The sequence below is a fragment of the Pelophylax lessonae genome (assembly GCF_965119305.1).
Source record: "Pelophylax lessonae genome assembly, chromosome: 2".
Classification (NCBI taxonomy): Eukaryota; Metazoa; Chordata; class Amphibia; order Anura; family Ranidae; genus Pelophylax; species Pelophylax lessonae.
The window spans coordinates 540,524,612-540,545,933 of NC_138769.1; the positions used below are offsets into that span (position 1 = coordinate 540,524,612).

Below are 21,322 nucleotides of genomic sequence, written 5' to 3' on the forward strand. Positions count from 1 at the left end.
ACTGGATCCGTAGTAGGGGTGTGTGGTCAAGCAGGAGTGAACTTCCCAGAGAGGTCCGTGAGTCTCAATTTCTTAGCCGGCTCCTGACGAGGGCTCCGTTGGTCCCTAGATTGTAGAGGTCTGGCGGAGTGATGTCCGGGAGGCATGGAGGTGTCCATGGGCACACGGAGATGAGATTTTAGGTAATCTCACTGCGCTTTTTGATAAAGAATTGGAAACCTTTGCTAAAAGAGAAAACCCTTCCTACATTCTTTTAGAATATGAAAGCAGACAGTCTAGCTTGCTATAATTTTTGACATCTTTGGAAAACGATTTCTAATCTTCTCAGCAAAAAGTATTTCAGGCCTTTCAGGTTTTCATTGCTGTACAAGGAGAGCTCTTGTATACGGTAACATGGGACAAAAACAACATCTAATCTCTGGTCTAAATGCAAAGCAGCATATTGTTGGATTGGACAAGTGCTGAATGGGAAAAAAATACAGTCCCATCACTTTAAAGCAGATCATGCAGCTAAAATAAAATTCCACATGTAAAAAAATGCAGTAAAATGTGGAAGTTTCTTAGACTGCTGCATTGTGCAGAAGTGCAGTCCCCTAAAATTTGGGATCCTGGGGTTTCCCAGGAGTCTACTGGAAGCCTGCATATCAGGTTGGTGCTAGTTAGAGCTGCAAGATCTGCTTTAACTTTAACTATTTACTCTCCTTTACTTGTAGATGAACTAAGTTGCATCTTTGGAGATGGGAAGAGTGGCTGCTGACAGAAAAAAAAATGTCCAGTTAGCTTCTGGCAGTTAAAGGCAAGGGGCTGCCATAAAGCATTTCTTCTACAGGTGCAGTTGTAGCTGTTGCATATGTCACGTAGGCATTTTAGACTCTTTCCCCTCTACCCTTTCTAGCTACCCAACTACTCTGTTCTGGTCCCTGCACCCTTGTCTCTCCACCTGCCTATGTGCTGGCCCCTGCCGGCACCTGCTGGGTACATTCCCAGCTCTCGTTTAGTATGCAGATTCTTCTCAGTGTTGCTAGTTGCTTCCCTAGATTCAGGTTCTCTCACAACACTCAGATGGTCTTAACACTTGGATACTCTCAGCTCTCAGATACTATACTCAGACACTATACTACATAGGTACAATGCTCAGATACTCACAATACTCAGGTGCTCAACCTACTCAGGTACTCCCCTACTCAGAATTGCTCAGACATCAGTTTTGGATACCTGAGATTTTACCAAAACTGAAGAGTAAATTGGATATTAACATGGCACTGAAGATTGTAGCAGATGTTAGCGGATCAAAGTGGGGGAAAAAAAAAACCAAAACACAACCATAGAAAAGTGAAGGAAGAGAAAAAAGAGCAAGTGGTCTATCAGGTTGCCTGTTTTTTTTTTTTTTTTTTATAGCGTATAGATCTAGGTTTGTCCCAAGCATATCTGAATCAACTTACTGTTGACTGACTCACTACCTCTGCTGGAAGTCTATTCCAAACATAAACTACCTTTTCAGTAAAATAACACTTTCAAAGATTTGTTTCGAACTTTCCTCCTGTTCGTTTGAGGTCATGTCCCCGTGTTTTTGATTTTGGTTTGTAGTGACAATTCTGATCTATATAAGAGAATCAGGGCCTCCTTCCTCCTGCCAGTGACCCCTCTAGTTATGTATCCTAGAATTCTATTTGCTTTTTCCACTTGCTTATTTTGCAATCGTCTGAAATAAGTATGCCTACATTTTTTTCCTCGTATTGCTGGCCAACACTGAAGTAGTGTTTTTTGGCAACCAGACTAGGTTTAAAACGTGAAATGCAGTTGCAATTCTTTGTCCCATTTGCTTCCTGATTTCACTGGCTGGGTCTTGTGGGTTCAGTGCATAGATTGCTGGATTTCACTAATAATGCAGGGTCTGCTGCTTAAATTAGGAACTGAATTTGTCAGCTATTGGACTTTTCTTCCTTCTACAAAGTGCTTTGTAAGAGTGCTCTAATACATGTAATCACAATGCTTTCACATTATGGTTACATTGCAAATCATGATGATGTTAAAAAGATTTCCTGTGGTCTCTCTGGATCATCCAGCTCTGCCCTGCCTACTACCACAGCATTGGAAAACTGCCACAATGACCTATTTCTTTGCTGATAACAGTAATTATAGGTGAGAACACTATTCTAGATGACCTTTTGGGGATAGAGGGGGGTTCAATAAATCATGCTACCGTTACAAAAGTTTTTTTTTTTTTTTTTTATTAGTTCCAAGATCTTAACACACATTCTGTATCACCTTTACAATAATGCTTGTGCAATTTTGTGGAACATTGACCAAAATATTTTTGATTCGTAAGCTTTTGAAAATGGAACTAGTTTACCAATTCCTGTCTCTACAAACCCAACATGATTTTAGTGTTGCTTTAAAGGCCCATTCACACCAGATGTGTTGGGCACCACTGGGCAGCCTTCCCCAACACACAGACAAAGCAATAAGCCTTGTTCCTTAAGTGCATTAATTGTTACTTTTATTTTTCATCATAGAATGGTGCGCCATAATGCAGCTGCAGCTTATAGAGCGGAGTAAAAAATCACTCTAATTTTTCAATAAAGTTATTTATATATATATATATATATATATATATATATATATATATATATAAAAAGCTACTTTGTGATTGCTGCCTTCACATTGCACAATAGTGTCCACGCGGTGGTGTACGCTGCTGGTATAAACAAACCCTTAACAATTAGTGTAAATATAGCCTCTCTTCCTGCACGCTGATGTAATGTTTAAAGGTGGGGGCTGTACTCGTTTTAAAACAAATGCCGACTGTAGTCCTACTAATCCAGGGCTTGACAAATTTTCTTTGAATCTAGGAGCCAGCTGAAAAAGTTAGGAGCCAGTTTCTTTTTATTTTAAATAACAAAGCTTTATTTTCAGCAACAAAATCCCTTTTTTTATGTAGCTAGAAGCAGGCTGAACGGCAGGCTTCTGTCAAAGGGGCGTGACCGAAAAAGGTCTGTCAATTGCTATCCGATCATTTCTCGGAAGCAATGGCTGAGAGCGATGAATGGCGTGTTGTGGGGGTGGGGGGGGGATAGTGGGTCAGAACACAATAGCTCAGTGGGGAAATTGCAGTACTAACATTGGATAGTTCGTACAGGGAGCTTTATTTCATTCTGCTAGTATGTACTAGGCCTAAGCAGCTGATTGCCTGCCCACGGCCTTATATTATTGGTTATACACTGTATATATAACTGGTGGCCCAGGTTTCATGTGTCATGTATAATGCTCAGGTGCCACCTTGGATCCTGAGGTGTTTGTACCCCCTGTGTTGAGGAGCAGGCTGGTTTGTCCACCAGGGAACACTCATCAGTCATCCTACAGTTATATTAATGGTGAACCACAGATTTAGTCATGATGCTGCAGCCACAACCACAGATGTAGCCATAAGGCTGGGTTCACACTGATGCGAATTGGTTGTGGGTTTACCTGCATCCAATTTGCATGACAGGAGACGGTGACCAGCTCTCAATGGAGTCGGTTCACACACCTCCGGGACGGCCGCGGTCTGCACTGGAAAAGGGTCCTATGCATCGTCTGTTCCGTTTCAAGTGAGAATTCAGCCAAAAATTCTGACCTGATTCGCACCTAAAACTAGGAACAGGGACGCAACAGACCCCCTGCTGTGAGTCACACCCACAGCTAGTATGAACCCATCCAAATGCTCCGACTTTGTGCCCTTGCCTGAGTCTGGTCATTGGCTCTGAATCAGACATGCATCTAGTCAAGGACATGGGGATGGCTGCTGCTTTATGGACTGGCCCTATAATATCTGATAATATATAAATGTTGGAAATCCAGTCTGCTCAGCACATGACCCTCTGCAGATCACAGGCTCTAGGTGCCCCTCACATACTGCAGTCCTGCTCCTCTTAACTTCAGTGAACTGGTCCAACCCTGAACCCCCTTAATATGATCCTTGCCATGGCAGAGAGAAGGAGCGGAGAGCTCTCAGATGTGCAGGCATAGCCAGGGGAAGGTACAGGTGGCACAGATCATCAGGCAGAAAAGGTGCCAGCACTTGCCAATAATCTCCTCACCCCCCAGATGGTATAAATCGGGTAGTGGCACTCCCTCCTCCCAAATCAGATCTTACCTGGCAGATGAGCTCCTTCTCCTCTTCCTTCACAACAGCAGCATTGACATTGCAGATGTTCCAACATCACATCCCCTAATTGTCCCCAGACATCAGAGCTCAGGTGCTTCTCCTTTCTGCAGCACTGTCGGAGCACACCTTTGTGTGGGGAGCGATGATGGTCTCTGTCTCAGATTATTCAGTGCCATAGTCAGCAGCTCCGCTCCCAGCACCTTCTCTTCCTCCCTTTCCTCTGCCTTCTGTGGTCAACCTTGGCCATGCTACATTTAAATGTGTAATTTATGTCCCTAGAACACCTGACGGTGCTCCCTGCATGTTGAGCCTCTCTGTATGTGGCCAGGCTGTGAAAAAGTCTCACAAATGTGGTATCCCTATACTCAGGAGGAGTAGCAGAATGTGTTTTGGGCTGTAGTTGTGAAAGGAGCCTAAATGATTTGGTCTTTGTGAAAGTTATAGTGTCTACAAGCTATGGTGCCAATCACTAAAAAATGTATCACACCTTATGTACTGATGGCCTATCTAATTTCTTGAGACACTAAGGCTGGCCATACACTATTCAATTTTCTTTAGATTTACCTTCAACTATGTAGTGCAAGGGCTTGTCTGACTGTATATACATTGACCTAGGTTTAAACCTCATATTATGGTGGTTCTGGCCAGCTCAATAGAGTGCTTTAAAAAAAGGCCTGGATTCTTTCCTAGGTGTACATAATATAACTGGATACTAATCTTTATTGGTAAAGTTGATCCAGGGAATATCAGATTGCCTCTTGGAGGAACAGGAAGGAATTTTTTCCCCTGCTGTAGCAAGTTGGATCATGCTTTGCTGGGTTTTCCATCTGGATATAGGATTGTGTATATGGGATTGTATGGTTGTGTTTTTTTTTTTTTTTTTTTATTGGTTGAGCTAGATGGACTTGTCTCATTTTTCAACCCGACTAACTGTGTAACTATTTAATTATATGTTTTTGGTAAATCTAAAGGAAAATTGGATAAGCAATTTGTATAATGTATGGCCAGCCTAAAGCTGGCCATACATTATACAATTTTCTTGTTCAATTTTCTTTATATTTACCTTCAACTATGTAGTACAAGGTAGAGGGCTGCTTTGGGTTTGGGCTCCCACGGGACCCAAAGCAAATCTTGCGGGAGTCGGCGGTTTTACCTCTGCTGCGGGCGGGAGTGGGCGGTCAAAACATTTTGCGGAGACCGGCGGGGAATGGTGCAATTTGGTGTAACGTATTTTCTGGCGTATAAGACGACTTTTTTCATAATAAAAAAGATACCCCAAAAATCGGGGGTCGTCTTATACGCCAGGTACTGTAGCTTCAGCTAGTTACAGAACATCCCTATTAAAAATGTAAGCCCGTTGGATGTGTATACAGTACCTATGGCAACTTACAGAACGTCCTTGTGCTGTAATACTCTATATACCCTGCTGAGCCAATCGCGGCAAGCGGTGTATTCTGTTAATGCATACAAAGCCTGCTCGGACTGGAGACGGAGTCGGAGAGGCGGGCTTATACAACCTTTGCTAATCCGAGCAGGCTTTGTATGCAATAATAGAATACACAGCTTGCCGTGATTGGCTCAGCGTGGTACATAGTGTATTACAGCATAGGGACGTTCTGTAAGTAGCCAAATCTTACTGTTTATACATCCAGCGGGCTAAACTATTAATAATAGAGAAGTTCTGTATGTAGCAGAAGCTACAGTACATATTAAGGCACATCCAGCGGACTAAAATATTTAATAGGGACGTGATGGCTCCTCTGATGTTATGAAATGGTGTTGCCTCAGAAGAGGGGGTAATCTTATACGGCGAGTATCGGGCAAAACCGCAGGAGTGGACACAAACATTGCGGGTGCGGGCGGGAGTGGAACACAAACATTGCGGGTGTGGGTGGGAGTGGAACACAAACATTGCGGGTGCGGGCGGGAGTGGAACACAAACATTGCGGGTGCGGGCGGTCCCGGTCATACATTCAGCAGGTGCGGGTTTAATAAAACAGTCCCGCGCAGGGCTCTAGTACAAGGGTCTGTCTGATTGCATACAAATTGAAAGTGTTTGGGTTTGACCTCATATTTTCTAGAATCTAAAAGAAAATTGTATGATGCATGGCCAGCCTGACAAGCCAGGACAGTTCAAATATTTGAAAGCAGACATTCCAAGATATTTAGTAAGAGGCATTGTGGGTTTTTTTTTTTCAAGTTGTAATTTTTTCCCACAATTCTTTGAAAAAAGCTTCCCCCCCCCCCCGAATTGTCATATTAACCGGTTGTTTCTCTCCCATGGCATTAAATACTTGCAACTACAGCCCAAAACACATTCTGCTACTCATCCTGAGTATAGGGATAACCACATTTGTGAGACTTTTTCACAGCCTGGCCACATACAGAGAGGCTCAACATGCAGGGAGCACCGTCAGGTGTTCTAGGGGCATAAATTACACATTTCATTTCTTGACTACCTCTTACAATTTTGAAGGCCCTGGAGCACCAGGACAATAGAAATGCCCACAAAATGACCCCTGTGAGGGTGTTTAGCTTGAGTGCAGAGCCTACCAGTGAGCTTAGTCCACGCAGTTGTGCTGTTTAAGGGCTTGTTGGCCCAATTTTATTAAAGGAAAATATAAAGAAACATAAGTCCAAAAACATAATAGTTGCCCATGCAGGGGTTTCAGCTTTCCACAGCAATAATGAAAAGGAAAATACAAAGCTTGATTGGTCCTTTACCCTGACGCTGTAGCTGTCATTCGACTATGGCCCAGTTCCCAAGTGGTTAAAGCAGTGTTAAACCCAAAAACAAAAATGTAAAATACTTCAGTTTACCAATCTTTACCACTTCTGGACCGGAAGGACTTGCCCCCTTAATGACCAGGCCATATTTTGCAATTTGGCATTGTTTTACTTTAACGGACAATTGCGTGGACGTGCGACGCTGTACCCAAATAAAATTGATGTTCTTCCCCCCCCCCCCACAGACGGAGCTTTCTTTTGGTGGTATTTGATCACCTGTGTGATTTTTATTTTTTGCGCTATAAACAAAAAAAAGAGCAACATTTCTGAAAAAAATATATATATATATTTTTCACATTCTGCTATGCAACATTCTCCAAAAAAAAAAAAAAATGTAAAAATCTGATTTTTTAAAAATATTTTAGGTCAATTTGTTTTCTGCTACATATTTTTGGTTAAAAAAAATCGCAATAAGCGTATATTGATTGGTTTGCACAAAATTTATCGTGTCTACCAACTACGGAAAAGATTTGTCATTTTTATCGTTTTTTTTTTTTTCTAGTAATGGCGGCGATCTGCGTTTTTTTTTTTTTTTTTTTCGGTATTGCGACATTGCGGCAGACAGATCAGACCCCTGTCTGATATTTTTTAAGCTTTTGGGGCGACCAGTGACATTACTACAGTAATCAGTGCTAAAAATATGCACTGTTACTATACTAATGACACTGGCAGGGAAGGGGTTAATACAGGAAGTGATCAAAGGGGTTCAATGTGTACCTAGGGGCGTGTTTCTAACTGTATGGGGGGCGTGGCTTGTGAAATGATCACAGAGACCTTTGTTCCTATATAAGAAGGATCACAGGAGCTCTGTGATCATTCCAGAGAGAACGGTCAGCTGTGTTTACAACAGCTGACTGTTCTTCTCTCTCAGTGGGGAGCAATTGCGGGTGTCAGGCGGCAATCTGAGCCACCTTCCTCGTGCATTGGAGTCCCCGTTGATAAATGGGGGCGGAAGCGCGCCTCCGGCGGCACGCACTCGCCCCTTAGCTGCAGGTGCGCGACCGGCGTATACCTATGTCGGTTCGCGCAGGAGGGCCGCCCTGCCGCTGTATAACTGAGGCGGGCTGTCTGAAAGCAGTTAAATGTGGGGGCTGCATTAAATTTCTTTTTTAGGATTTCCTCGGTTCTTAACATGGTGATCCTGCCAATAACACACTTCCTGTCTTAGTGTGTCTGCCTACTGGATAAAGTAGTAAAGTAGACACCTTTTTGACAGCAGCATTGTTAGTCTGGGGAGAGGGTAGTGTTAGACTAGTAGATTGAGATGGGCTTGACTAACAAATTGAAGTTGATCGCCAGCTTACACTTGTTAAGCAGTTACAGCAAACAATTCCTTTTGGGGTAAAGGTTTTACATAAATGAATAAAAGCTGACCATTGTAATCCCCCCTGTCAGTATTAAATGGTTTGTCTCAGCACCCAAACTGCCACTTTAGACAGTTTGGTCTGTTTATGTGTCGGTTCATGTTGGTGCGATGTGGGAACCCTGCAAATCCAGTGCAGGTTCCTGCATCACACCTGGCTCACAGGCAGTTTACACTGCCAAATGCGAACCGCTGGGAGTGTCAATACAAAGTTATTGACATCCCCAGATTAGTTTGCATATGGCAGAGCGAACTTTAGGTTCAGACAGGAATTGGATCGCATAGGTGTGACCACCCATGCGATCCGATTCTGGTGCGGACCAAAAAAAGGATCCTGCACGATTTTAATCTGAATGTGATGCAAATTCAGCCATGCAATCGCACATAACTTGCATGTGATTTGCATAGCAGTGCGGTGCAAATCACATGCGATGTCTTACATTACATATGTGTGAACTGGCAATAATAGAATTTGAAAAATAACAGACTTACAGTACTGGCTGGATCACCAGGTGAAAAAGGAAAAAAGATTAAAAAAATAAAATAAAATAATGCATCCACCATATCTAAGGATTGGTGAGCTGCAATTTAATATGTTTTGTTTTTACGATTATTACCACTTTAAGTGTCGGTTCACACTGATCCGCCTTGAAGTCGCCCCGACTTCGGGCGACTAATGCAAAAAAATAGTGCAGGAACCTTTTTCCAAGTCGGAGCGACTTGAGTCGATCTGATTAGAACGTTTCCATTGCACAGCATTGGAAGCTACTTGTCAGGCGACCAAGTCTCCTGACAAGTCGGATCAGTGTGAACCGGCACTAAAGCATTTGTAAACCAACCCTTTTCATTTAAAATAGATTTGTATATAGAAAAAAAATAAACACACTTTTCCTTATTTGTTAAGTGACCAGAATCTATCTGTTCTTAGCTGCATATATGCTAGGGGAGGAGAGGCAGCAGCATACTGATGTCAGGACAAATCTTATCATTGGAGAAGAGCAGGCTGAATTCCCAGCATAGCTAGAGGACTGACCACGCTGTGCTCTCTTGCTTAGTGTGGTCAGTTTTTAATAGAGCAAAGGGCCTGGCTGGCAGGGATTTCACACAAAGGAAGCAAAAAAAAAAAAAAGAACCGGATGCTTTTTTTCATACTAGTACATAGTACAACAGGCACATATCAGAAATATGAAACATAGGCTTTCATTTCCGCTCTTAAAAGTGTGGTAAGTCACCTGTGTCTTTTCTACCTACAGGTAAGCCTATAATGAGGCTTATCTGAATGTACAGTAAGTATCTCTTAAACCTGCACCGTATGGTGCTGTCCATTCAGTGCTCTGTGCCACAGGCGTGACTTCTGCGTGCAGAAGTGAAGTCATCACGGCTAGAACATTCAGGCGGCCGGTGCCCGCGAACCCAGAAGAAAGACCGGGTGAAGATGGGGCAAGTCTGTCATTATGTACTAGTATGCAGTGCAGTTTACTACCACTTTAACCACTTTCTGCCTGTTTAACTTGTACAGCGAAAGTTGGTACTGCGGCACCAGATCACGTGCCTAGTACGGGATCAGACACTTTCCGAGTCTGGGATACGCATATGCACCGACAGCGGCCCGCTCCTGTTGTGATTATACACTGTGGGAACTGCGGACTCTATATCCACCAATGCCCACCAAAGCTTTGTTACAAAGACAGAACGGTGGTTTGCCTATGTGAACAAGGCAGATCGCCATTTTGTCAGGCGGAAAGGCATTGATCCTGTGTTCCTGCAAAATTGTTAGCCAGCGTCTGTGTAATGTCACTTTTTCCCTGTATGTGTGTATTGAGTTTTGTTGTTGAAATTATAACTTTAATTTCTCTTTGCTCCTATTCTGTTTCTTCATGTTTGGTGTACTAAAATTGCCAGTACATGATATTTCAGAGGTGAAATCTTCCACCGTTCTGCCACCCACATTTTTCTTCTCTACATTTACATGATCTACTTCCTGTTATGGCTGTAATGAGCTTCTCTCTATTCACATTGCTCTGCACACTTATTCTATTACTTCTGCTTCTCGTTAAAAAAGTGTCTTTCTCTTTTCATTCTGAAGCCAAATACTGTAATTTAGCAGCTAATGACTGCACTTAGTGTTATTTTTACCAGCATGGTTAAACTTTTTACATTTCTTTTATGTTCATTTTTTCCTCTTGTTCTCTAGATGTCACAAATTGAAAATCCCATTCTCCTGTGCAGGTTTTACATTATAGCGTTGTGTGTGTATGTGTGTATGTGTGCATGTATGTGTGTATGTGTGTGTATGTATATATATATATATATATTACAGAAAAAGGGACAGTGCTCCTCCTTATGTGAATAAACAGGATAGTATTAATTCCCCCCTGTTTAATCGGGCTAGTTTTTCCAATTATCCAAGTCCAGAGTCATTCAAAGTGTGTCACTGAATGGTTTTACTTTTTCTTTACTGCGCTGTGTAGAAATTAAATAGCATGTCTATGAAGCAGTAATGTATTTGTATGGTTTTCTTTCTCCTGGCAGCTGTGCATAAACTATATTGCCAAAAGTATTGGGACACCTGCCTTTACATCAGGCATGCCTAACCTGTGGACCGCAGGCAATGCGGCTCACCAGCCGCGGAACTCCAGACAGTCTCCCGCCCACTAAGATATATTCTGGGAGTTGTAGTCCAAATGGTGCTCAAGTTCCTGGTGGCGGTGGGTAGAGAGAACTGAGCAGCAGGAAACTACAACTCCCCGAGACGGAGTCTTGAGGCAGGCAGAGACGGGGTGCTTGGCGCTAGGGGACGGGTCATGCATATCACGTGACCAGCTGGGGCTGGGCGCTGGATGGCTGCAGCAGTGAAACTTGAAGAAACCCTGAGGTCAGCTTACTTTTTTACAACTCCCGGAGTCTTTGGACTGCAGGCAGGCAGAGGCAGGGCATGCCAGCCTGCAAGGGGACACACATGACTGGTTCGGACTGGGCACTGGCTGCAACTTAAAAATGTCATCACCCCGCATGAGGCTGCGCAAGGAGCTGCAGTTGGCATTACTGAGGTGAGAGACCCTGACACCCCTATCTGACCCCCACATCCCATCTCTCCCCCCCCCCCATACACCCCATTTACCCTGCCCCAGTGCCCTGCCCAACCAGTAACCTTAAAATAGGAAATAGCCTTCAATTCTGTCTGGTTGTCTGGTGCTGGCCATTGCCTGTGGGTCCTGCTGGCATTTGGCCATGGCCTGCTGGTCCTGCTGGCCATGGCCCGTGGGTCCTGCTGGCCATGGCCCGTGGGTCCTGCTGGCCATGGCCTGTGGGTCCTGATGGGAAGCGAGCCATGGCCTGTGGGTGCTGCTGGCCATTGCCTGTGGGTCCTGCTGGGAGTTGGCCATGGCCTGTGGGTCCAGTTTTACCCGCCAGCACTAACCGCCAGCATTACCCACCAACACTACCCGCCATCAGTAATCGCCAGCATTAACCTCCAGCATTACCCGCCAGCATTAACCTCCCGCATTACACGCCAGCAGTAACTGCACTAGCAGTACCCGCCAGTAGTCTGCAAAATAAGTAGAAACAGTATGTGCATTAGGGTGTGTTAATTGTTGCAATATGTTTTTTAATAACTAGTTGTGTTTTATCATAATATGTCATCTCCTTGTTTATACATGTATGAATAAGGAGATGACATTTTCTGGCTTGTCGAAGTCATATGTGCTAGGTGTGCAACTAGCCCCCAGCACATAACTGTAACTATCCAAGCATGTGCAGTGTTTCTGATTCCTACCACCATGACCACTTCAAATCACTGAAGTGTTCATGGTGGTTAGAGTGTTCCTTTAATAACACTCAGAAGAAGTAAACCTCTGTATACTGATTTAATTTCATTTGATCATCCTCTGGTTGTGTTAAATATGTGCGGGAAAGGCACGGCAGAGTTTTATTACTTGTATACCTTAACTATAGTATATATTTTATATGCGGCCCGAGAACATTTCTCTACGCTTAATGTGGCCCAGAGAAGCCAAAAGGTTGGACACCCATGATTTACATGAACTTTAATGGCATCCCAATCTTAGTCCGTAGGGTTCAATACTGAGTTAGCTCACCTTTTGCAGCTATAACATCTTCAACTCTTCTGGGCTGCTGTCCACAAGGTTTAGGAGTGTGTCTATGGGAATGTTTGACCGTTCTTCCAGAAGCAAATTTGTGAGGTCAGGCACTGATTTGGACGAGAAGGCCTGGCTCGCAGTCTCCACTCTAAATCATCCCAAAGGTGTTCTATCGGGTTAAAGTCAGGACTCTGTGCAGGCCAGTCAAGTTCCTCCACCCCAAACTCGCTCATCCATGTCTTTATGGACCTTGCTTTGTGCACTGGTGCGCATTCATGTTGGAACAGGAAAGGGCCATCCCCAAACTGTTCCCACAAAGTTGGAAGCATGACATTGTCCAAAATGTCTTGGTATGCTGATTCTTTAAGAGTTCCCTTAACTGGAACTAAGGGGCCAAGCCCAACCCCTGAAAAACAACCCCACACCATAATCCCCCCTCCACCAAATGATTTAGACCAGTGCAGAAAACAAGGTTCATAAAGACATGGACATTTTTATCATAAAATAGAGCTTTATTTTGACGGTATTTAATCACCACCTGTTTTTTTATTTTTGCTAAATAAACAATAAAAGACCGAAAATTTTGCAAAAAAAAAAAAAAAAAAAAAACCCCCAAAAACGTTTCCATAGTTATAAAATTTTGGAAACCAGTAATTTTTTTTCTTCACTGATGTGCGCTGATGAGGCACAGTTTGGACTGCACTGATAATCAGGACACTGATAATCAATGCCCTGATTATCCGTGTACATGTCCCTTTTAGAGAAGCTGGTTATCGGCTCTCTTCACCTCTCCTCATGCATGTCCGCATGAGGAAAGGAGTGCCGATAACCGACTTCTATTTACATCCATGATCAGCTGTGATCCGGACACAGCTGATCACATGGTAAAGAGCCGTTGATTAGCTCTTTATCCCAATCTGTGGTCAGAATGGTCTTCCGGACACTGTGATCACACAGCGCAGCACCTGATATGACAACCTCCAAGAACTAGCCATGCACGCTGTAGCTGTCATTCGGCTCTAGCGCGGTCAGCAAGTGGTTAACAGAATTAGAAGTGGGAGGGCCAGTTTACACCATAGAAATGCTGTCTTGATGCGTTTCTGTATGCACGTTTGTTTTTGAATAGTTCCGGTAAGTTTTTTTATTTTTGTAATTTGTCTTGGTGCATTTATTCCTCTCCTTTTTTACCTTAGATGAGGACATTTGTGTTCTGGTGTGTTTTGGATACGTTCTCCTGCGTTGCACTACAGTTCTGTGCAGAAAAAAATGCAGCTTGTTCTACCTTTTTTTTCCGGAAATGGAATGCACTGATGTGAACTTGCCATTGGAAACTATAAAACCTATTATCCATGTGTTTTTGATGCAGAAAAAAAAAAAAAGCCACTGGACTACATGTTGTGTAAACCGGCCCTTAATAGTTCATTTTTTATCAATTAAAATTGAATAAACATATAGATATACAGAATAGAAATCCAAATAAAATCACTATTTGGTGTGACCACCCTTTGCCTTCATGACAGCATCAATACTAGGTACACTTGCACATAGTTTTTGAAGGATCTCAGTAGGTAGGTTGTTCCAAACATTTTGGAGAAATGGCCACAGATCTTATGTGGATGTAGGCTGCCTCAAATCCTTCTGTCTGTTCAAGTAATTGCAGACAGACTTAATGATGTTGAGGCCTGGGCTCTGTGGGGGCCAAACCATCAATTCCAGATCTCCTTGTCTTTATTTTACACGGAGTGCCGGGTCACACTTGTGCGATGCGGGAAGGCTGCGAATTCGCAGCCTGTTCCCGCATCGCAAACGCACATCTGGCAGTTCACACTGCCATATGCGATACACTGGGGGTGTCAATGAAATGTTAACGACACCCCCAGTTTGATCGCATATCGCAGTGCGATCTGACAGTTCGCACAGGATCGGATCGCACAAGTGTGAATCACTGTGCGATCCGATCCTGATGCGGCTGAAAAAATGCCTCGTGTGCGACTTTTGTGTGGGGGCAGTGCGAATTTAGCCATACAAAGTGTATGGCTGAATTCGCACTGCACATCCGATCGCATGTAATGAAGGAGCAGTGCGCTCCGATATTACATGCGATCGCCACACACGCGGAAGTGTGAACCGGCACTCGATAGTTCCTAATGACATTGGCTGTATGTTTGATGATGTTATCCTGCTGCAGAATACATTTGGGGCCAATCACACACCTACCTGTTGGTCATTGCTTCATAGACAAGTAATCTGTCTGTATTTCTCAGCATTGAGGACACCATTGATTGAGAAACGTTGAGGACTGTAGACGCAGTGGTCAGCCAAGAATTTATACATAGTTAAAGATAAACATGTTTATTTCAGATTTTTAAAGTGTCTGTAGAACCCACCCCCCTACCGCCACATTTGGCACCTTTTTATTTGGGGGGGGATACCTGGTTTTGACGGGTTCCTACTTCCGGCTCAGATCGCTTTTTGGTCCCCCCTCCTTCCACCACAGCCTTTTGGGACACATCACAGGTCCCAGAAGACTACAGGGCCATTCACAAAGCGCATCACGTCTTGCGCATGCACAGTAGGAAACCGGCTGTCAAGCCGCAAGGCATCATTTGTTTCCCTTACTAGAGATGCTGGCGCCTGCACCCGAAGCAGATTGAAAAATCGGGGGAGGACATCGCTGGATCCCTGCACAGGTAAGGGTCCTTATATTAAGTCAGCAGCTACGCTATTTGTAGCTGTTGACTTTTCATTTTTTTGGGGAGCCTAGAGCTCCTCTTTTATATTGCTTACAAGAAAAGGTTTCGGTATAATTTACTTTTAAATGACTGCAGATGTGTATGCTCTTCTATTTCATTTTTTTTCTGGGTCAATTTGAATAGGAGATAGGGGGGGAAAAATATAACCTTTCTCAAAACTGAATGCATTATTGTGATTGATTTTCTTCCTGTAGCAACAATCCCTTGCCTGTCCCAATTACCTAAATATTCCACATGGATCTTAGTTTTCAGCTGTATGTTTTTCTCCGGCTTCCCGGACTTCAGAGACAAGTAATGGTCTAACATCTTTGTTAGAAGTCTCTAGAGTTTCATGAAAAAAAACATTTTTAATGCTTTCTTTCCTGCAACAGTCTGCACATGCATCTGCCAGGATCAGGATAAAGCTTGCGGTGGTTTACAAGGAGATGAAAGTGTGCTTTTTCCTTCTTTCTCACACAGTATTTTTTTTCATCAAGACAATATGCAAAGCTTAAGTGATTATACAGCTTTGCTGAAATTCTGAGCAGTGTAAATGAAACACTCTGGATATCTATGCAGCTTTTACATCCTCCCTCCATAGCAATATCCACTATTTAGCACTGGAAGCTGTAAGGCGGTAATATTTTATTGTTATAATGTTCCTTTTTGTTTGTTTTTGTTTTTATAGATAATCACCCCTTTTAGAAGACTAATATTGTGTGCCGAGAACAGAAAAGAAATGGAAGACTGGATCAGCTCACTGAAGTCAGTGCAGTCCAGAGAGCATTACGAGGTAAGCTCATTTTTTATGATTTGCAGTAACATTTTTCTGGAAAGATTTATACTGTCGCCATAGGTACTGTGAGGTTCATGGTAATAGGGGAGCAACATATAGCAAGAATGTGGTATGATGGTACAGCCTTGAATACTAGGAAGTACTACAACCTATAAGCACTAAAAGTTTGACATTGTGATTCACCCATGTTCAATGAATGCACCTAAAGATTTTTTGCTGATATAGAATATATAATGCTTTGCAACTTAAAGAACTTTGATGGTAGTGCCAGCCACACAGTGCAGTTTATATTTCTTTTGATCTTTTTCTTACTTTTTATACATGGTTTTTAAACCTGGGGTGAAAATTAGATGCATGATTCAGTTATATTTAGTGGTGCACCAAATGAAAATTACGGTGCAGAAAATGAAACAGAAAATTTAGGATGCACTTAGTCAAAAACCGAAACAGACATTTTTTTTTTAATTTTATTTAATTAATGTGGCTGCCATTTTTGCATTAAGTCGATGGGACGGGATTTTGCATTGAAGTCAATGGGACAGGATTTTATATTGAAGTTGATGGAATGGGATTTTGCATTGAAGTAGATAGGGAGCAGCATGCCGTTATCGGCTTCTTTTTTTGTCTTTCGACAAAACTCCCATATTGTTATTTTCAGCTGATAGCACAGTGCCTCTCTAGTTAAAATCGTAAAGCCTCCCCCCCCCCCCCCCAAAAAAAAGTAGTGACGAATGCTGGGTCACAGGGATAATACTGTACTGTAACACATTCCTGCTACAGTATCATAGAAGTACAAGTACAGGGCATGCTCCTAATACAGTGGTACAGGTAGTGGGCACAGAGTAGTACTGTAATCTCACCAGTTCCACAGGTTCCAGACAGTAGTGGGATGTGAGTGAGATGCTTCTGGGCAGTCCTGTAAGTGGGGCATACCTTACATGTAGTACTGCAGCGTGCATTGTGTCTCTGGCACAGGAGCGAGAGGAAGAAGCCGGAAGAAACCGGCATTGACGTCACGCGGCCCCCGTTCGTAAGTAGGAGTCGTTCGCAACTTGGATGTTCGGAAGTCGGGGACTGCCTGTGTGTGTGTGTGTGTGTGTATGTGTATATATATATATATATATATATATATATATATATTAAGGTTACAAAATACGAGAGTAAGGCAATATGCAGTGATACCTTTTTATTGTGCTAACCTAACACTTAAAATACAAACTTTCAAGCGTTTTCCTTTCTTCCCCAGGTATTGCTTCATACCTGAGAAAGAGGAAAACTCTCAAAAGCTTTTCTTTATAGTTTAACTATAAAGAAAAGCAAACCGTTTATGCAGTAATAGCCCCTAGTATTGGTGCCAGTTTATGCATTAATAGCCCCTAGCATTGGTGCCAGTTTACGCAGTAATAAAGCCTAGTATTGGTGCCAGTTTACTCAGTAATAAAGCCTAGTATTGGAGCCAGTTTATGCAGTAATAAAGCCTAGTATTGGTGCCAGTGTACGCAGTAAGAAAGCCTAGTATTGGTGCCAGTTTACACAATAATAAAGCCTAGTACAGGCATACCCCGTTTTAAGTACACTCACTTTTACGTACACTCGCGAGTATGGACACAGCCTGGTCAGCTTGGCATGGTTCTACTCCCGGTTTTTAACATTGGCATCTATGGGAAATCTTGGTCAGCTTGACATGGCACTGCTCCCAAACCATCAATGACAGGGACACCAAAATTTAGGGAGCACCGAGAAGGGACCCATGACTACAACATATCCTATTTTTGGCTGGCCAGCTTGCCTAGGTAATCTACCATGTCATAGTCCTGGATCCCCTTAACATGCTCCCCAAGCTTGGTGTCCTTGTCACTTAGGGTCCTTTCACACGGCCGCTCCGCTTGTCCGCAAATCATCCTATTTTTTTGCGGATGATTTGCGGACATAATGTAAGTCAATGGCATTGCGGATGTCAGCGGAATACCACCCGCTGACATCCGATTTGCCTCCTTTCAGTTCTGTTCCGTTTTTTGGAACGGAACAGAACCCTATTTTTTTCATCCGTTCAAAAAACGGAAAGGAAGGAAAATCGGATGTCAGCGGTGTCATCCGCTGACATCCGCAATGCCATAGACTTACATTAGGTCCGCATATCATCCGCAAACGGATGGGATGATATGCGGACACACGGAGCGGATGACACAAATGTCATCCGCTCCGTGAAAAAAAAAAGCACCATTGCGGGGAAGAAATCCGGAGCGGCCGTGTGAAAGAAGCCTTAGGATTTGGGAGCAGTGCCATGTCAAGCTGGCCAAGATTTCCTATGGAGCTAGTGTATTTACCTGCATTGAGAAATGAAAAAAGCTATTGCTTCACTTTAAGTAAATTTTCGTTTTTTACGTACATGCTCTGGTCCCATTGCGTGGAGGAGGTAGGGAAGAATAATAGACCTGCCAACCACAGTGATGAAAGTGTTAAGGCCAGCCGCAATAGTGGCGACGGTCTTAACACTTTTATCAACAACACTTTTATCAACATCATGGGAGATTTTTATGATTTCCCTGCGGGTCTCCTGATGCGCTACAGTACAGCACACCTCTCCATCCGGGACTCCTTCCCTCCGCCACACACTGCTGCAAAACGGAGGGAGAATGCTGCTACAGCTCACCTCTCCATCCAGGACTCATGCCCCTACAGCAGGGGTGCCCAACCTTTTGAGAAGTTAGGGCCACTTTAGCGACTCTGTAACCGGTCGTGAGCAAAAATGAGCGGAGTGGGCAAATGACAGGTCCGTGTCCACTCAGCATATGGAAAGCAAACACAGACACTGCCCCCTCTACTCTATGGGCCCTTCGATCAGACCCGCCCAGACAGAAGGGGACAGATCCCCTTGTGTTTTTTTTTAAGTGGATCAGATTGGAGATAGGCGGGTGTGAACGGACACAGGTTCATGTACATCTGCCACTCTATAGAAGTTGAATGGAGGGTCCAATTGGGTCCACCTGAAAAAAAAAAAAAAAGACAGGTGGACTCGATTGAACCGATCGTGTAAATGGGGCCTAAGGCTGCTTTCACATGGAAGCTCTGCAGTTTTCCTGCACCTCAACTGACCTCAATCTTGACTTCTTCCTCAGGATTCCTGCAGGTATCGCTGTCTGCTGCTGTCCCCCAGGTGGGTATAGCTGGTGGCTGCTGCTAGCTGTCCTCCAGGGCTAGTACTACTGGTAGGCACTGCTGGCTGGTACTGCTGCTGGCTCCTCTGAGACACCAAAGGAGTGCGGTGCTGGAGGAAGCATTCGGGTGCAGTAGAGAGCAGAGTCTCTGCTTCTTGTATGGCTCCTGTGACCTGTCACAGGCGGAGTATATTTGGTATCGCTCCACCTGTGACAGGAGCAGGTGCTACACAGGAAGCATTGGCTCTGCTTCCTCTAGTGCCAGCTCCGTTATTTACACTGATGCTTGGGGATAATGGATCGGGAGCCCACAATCTGGGCTTACCGACCCACCATCCCAAAACAGGAGGTAGCCGGGATCCTGTAAGGGGAGGGGGGGGGGGAAGCATCATGTTGGGGGGGCCGTGGCCCCCTCTGGCACCCCAGTGACGCCACTGGTATAATCTTTACCCACATGCTTGTGTGAATTTCTGTACAATTACATCTTTGTGAGGTGTGTAGCAAACAAGGTGCCCTGGCACATTTAAATACCATTATAGTCTTGGGTACATCTTCTGGATCTTGTTTTAAAGGTTCAGCTTCCTTCCTTTGGCTTGTGTTTTAATAAAACAATCTAATGTTTTTCAATGTAATCTTGGCTCAGGATAGTACAATAGGTTTTAAACGTATGTAATTATGAGGAAAGTTTAAAATCAATATTGAAAATCATTAATTTGGTATCTTTCATTGATAGTTTCCCCCCCTGAATTTTATACTTTTGCTGTAATTTTAATGTGTTACTTGGATTCAGCTGTCATGTTGTTTTCTCAAGGAGCGTGTTATATTATTTTCCCACCAATTTATGCTTAAAGGTCATGTAAATGCATAGAACAACTTTAGCTGTACTGCCAAATTTTGTCTTAACTTCTTCCCTGTTAGACCGCACAGTTTAATGTGGAACATTTCTCAGGAATGCATAACTGGTACGCCTGCTCCCATGCCCGACCTACCTTCTGTAATGTGTGCAGAGAAAGCCTGTCAGGGGTCACCTCCCATGGGTTGTCTTGTGAAGGTAGGTTACATATCTTTTGTCACAGGCATTACTGTTGTATAAATTCTTATTTAAAGTAGTTGTAACCCTTCCTAATAACAAAATTGTTAACAGATAAAATTAAGGTTAAATGGGCAGTGATATTTGTTTTAAAAAATAAAACTTGCCTTTACAGTTTGTCCAGCTTCCGAACTGCAGGTCATGTGATTGTTGTGGGATGCACAGCGATGCACAAACCTGGGGGGGTGGTTGGTGGTGCGTGTGTTCACTGGCGGGGCATTTACGGCAGGGCTGGAAATTACATTGCCACTGAGCTTCTGTGTTTCCATACCAATAGAACACAAACAGACCCGGTTACAGATAGATCTGGCTGAGCGTTGTGGGGGTGCCATCATCCCTGGTATACACAGAACAAAAGCAACCCTCTAGGGGTGGGACTATACTTAACAATGGTCAGAAATTAATATAAAAAAGTATAATATTTATTGATACAAAAATTAAAATTGCAAAACATATTCACAGTAGCACAGTGCTGCCATACATAGCCATACATAACAATATAACAATAATTGTACAAAAGAAATGTGCAAGAATAGAAATGACATGACGGTTTCAAAAACTCTTCTTCAGAGGTGTCAGCCGGATAGAACAAATGACTATCTGGAAGATAAGTAACAACATAAGTACAAAGGAAACATTTGATCATACCAACAAAAATGCATTTGCGATAATGGATAATGACATACTAGCTAGAAAAATTGAGTTTTATATTGCTATATAACTCTATTTTTCTGGTTAGAATGGCATTATCCGTTATCGCAAATGCATTTTTTTTTTTATATGATCAAATGTTTCCTTTGTTCTTATGTTGTTCCTTATCTTCCAGATAGTCCTTTGTGCTATCCGGCTGACACCTCTGAAGAAGAGTTTTTTGAAACGCGTCGTGTCATTTCTATTCTTGCACATTTCTTCTGTCCAATTATTGTTATATATGGCCTCATTGTGCTTTTGTAAAAATGTTTTTTAATTTGAATTTTTGTATCAATAAATATACTTAATTCCTGACCATTGTTAAGTGCCTACGTAGTCTCAACCCTAGAGGGTTACTTTTGTACAAACAAGCGTCACGGCTACCGTGGTCAGTTTACTTGTAGGAGGAGAGCCACAGGCAGGATCAATCAGGTATATTCGAGCATCGGCAACCAG

The 21,322-nt window shown here is 43.2% G+C and overlaps 1 protein-coding gene across 5 annotated transcripts in view; it reads left to right on the forward strand.

Moving 5' to 3' along the window:
- DGKH (diacylglycerol kinase eta) overlaps window positions 1-21,322 on the forward strand; it is a 588,450-nt gene that overhangs the window by 287,582 nt on the left and 279,546 nt on the right. For 4 of the 5 annotated variants that reach the window (XM_082244880.1, XM_082244879.1, XM_082244881.1 and 1 more), the window contains 2 exons: window positions 15,821-15,925; window positions 20,005-20,137. In XM_082244880.1, the coding sequence (XP_082101006.1) occupies window positions 15,821-15,925; window positions 20,005-20,137 (238 nt within the window). Of the gene's footprint in view, window positions 1-15,819; window positions 15,926-20,004; window positions 20,138-21,322 lie in introns of those variants that run through there. The other variant, XM_082244883.1, reaches the window with a different exon arrangement.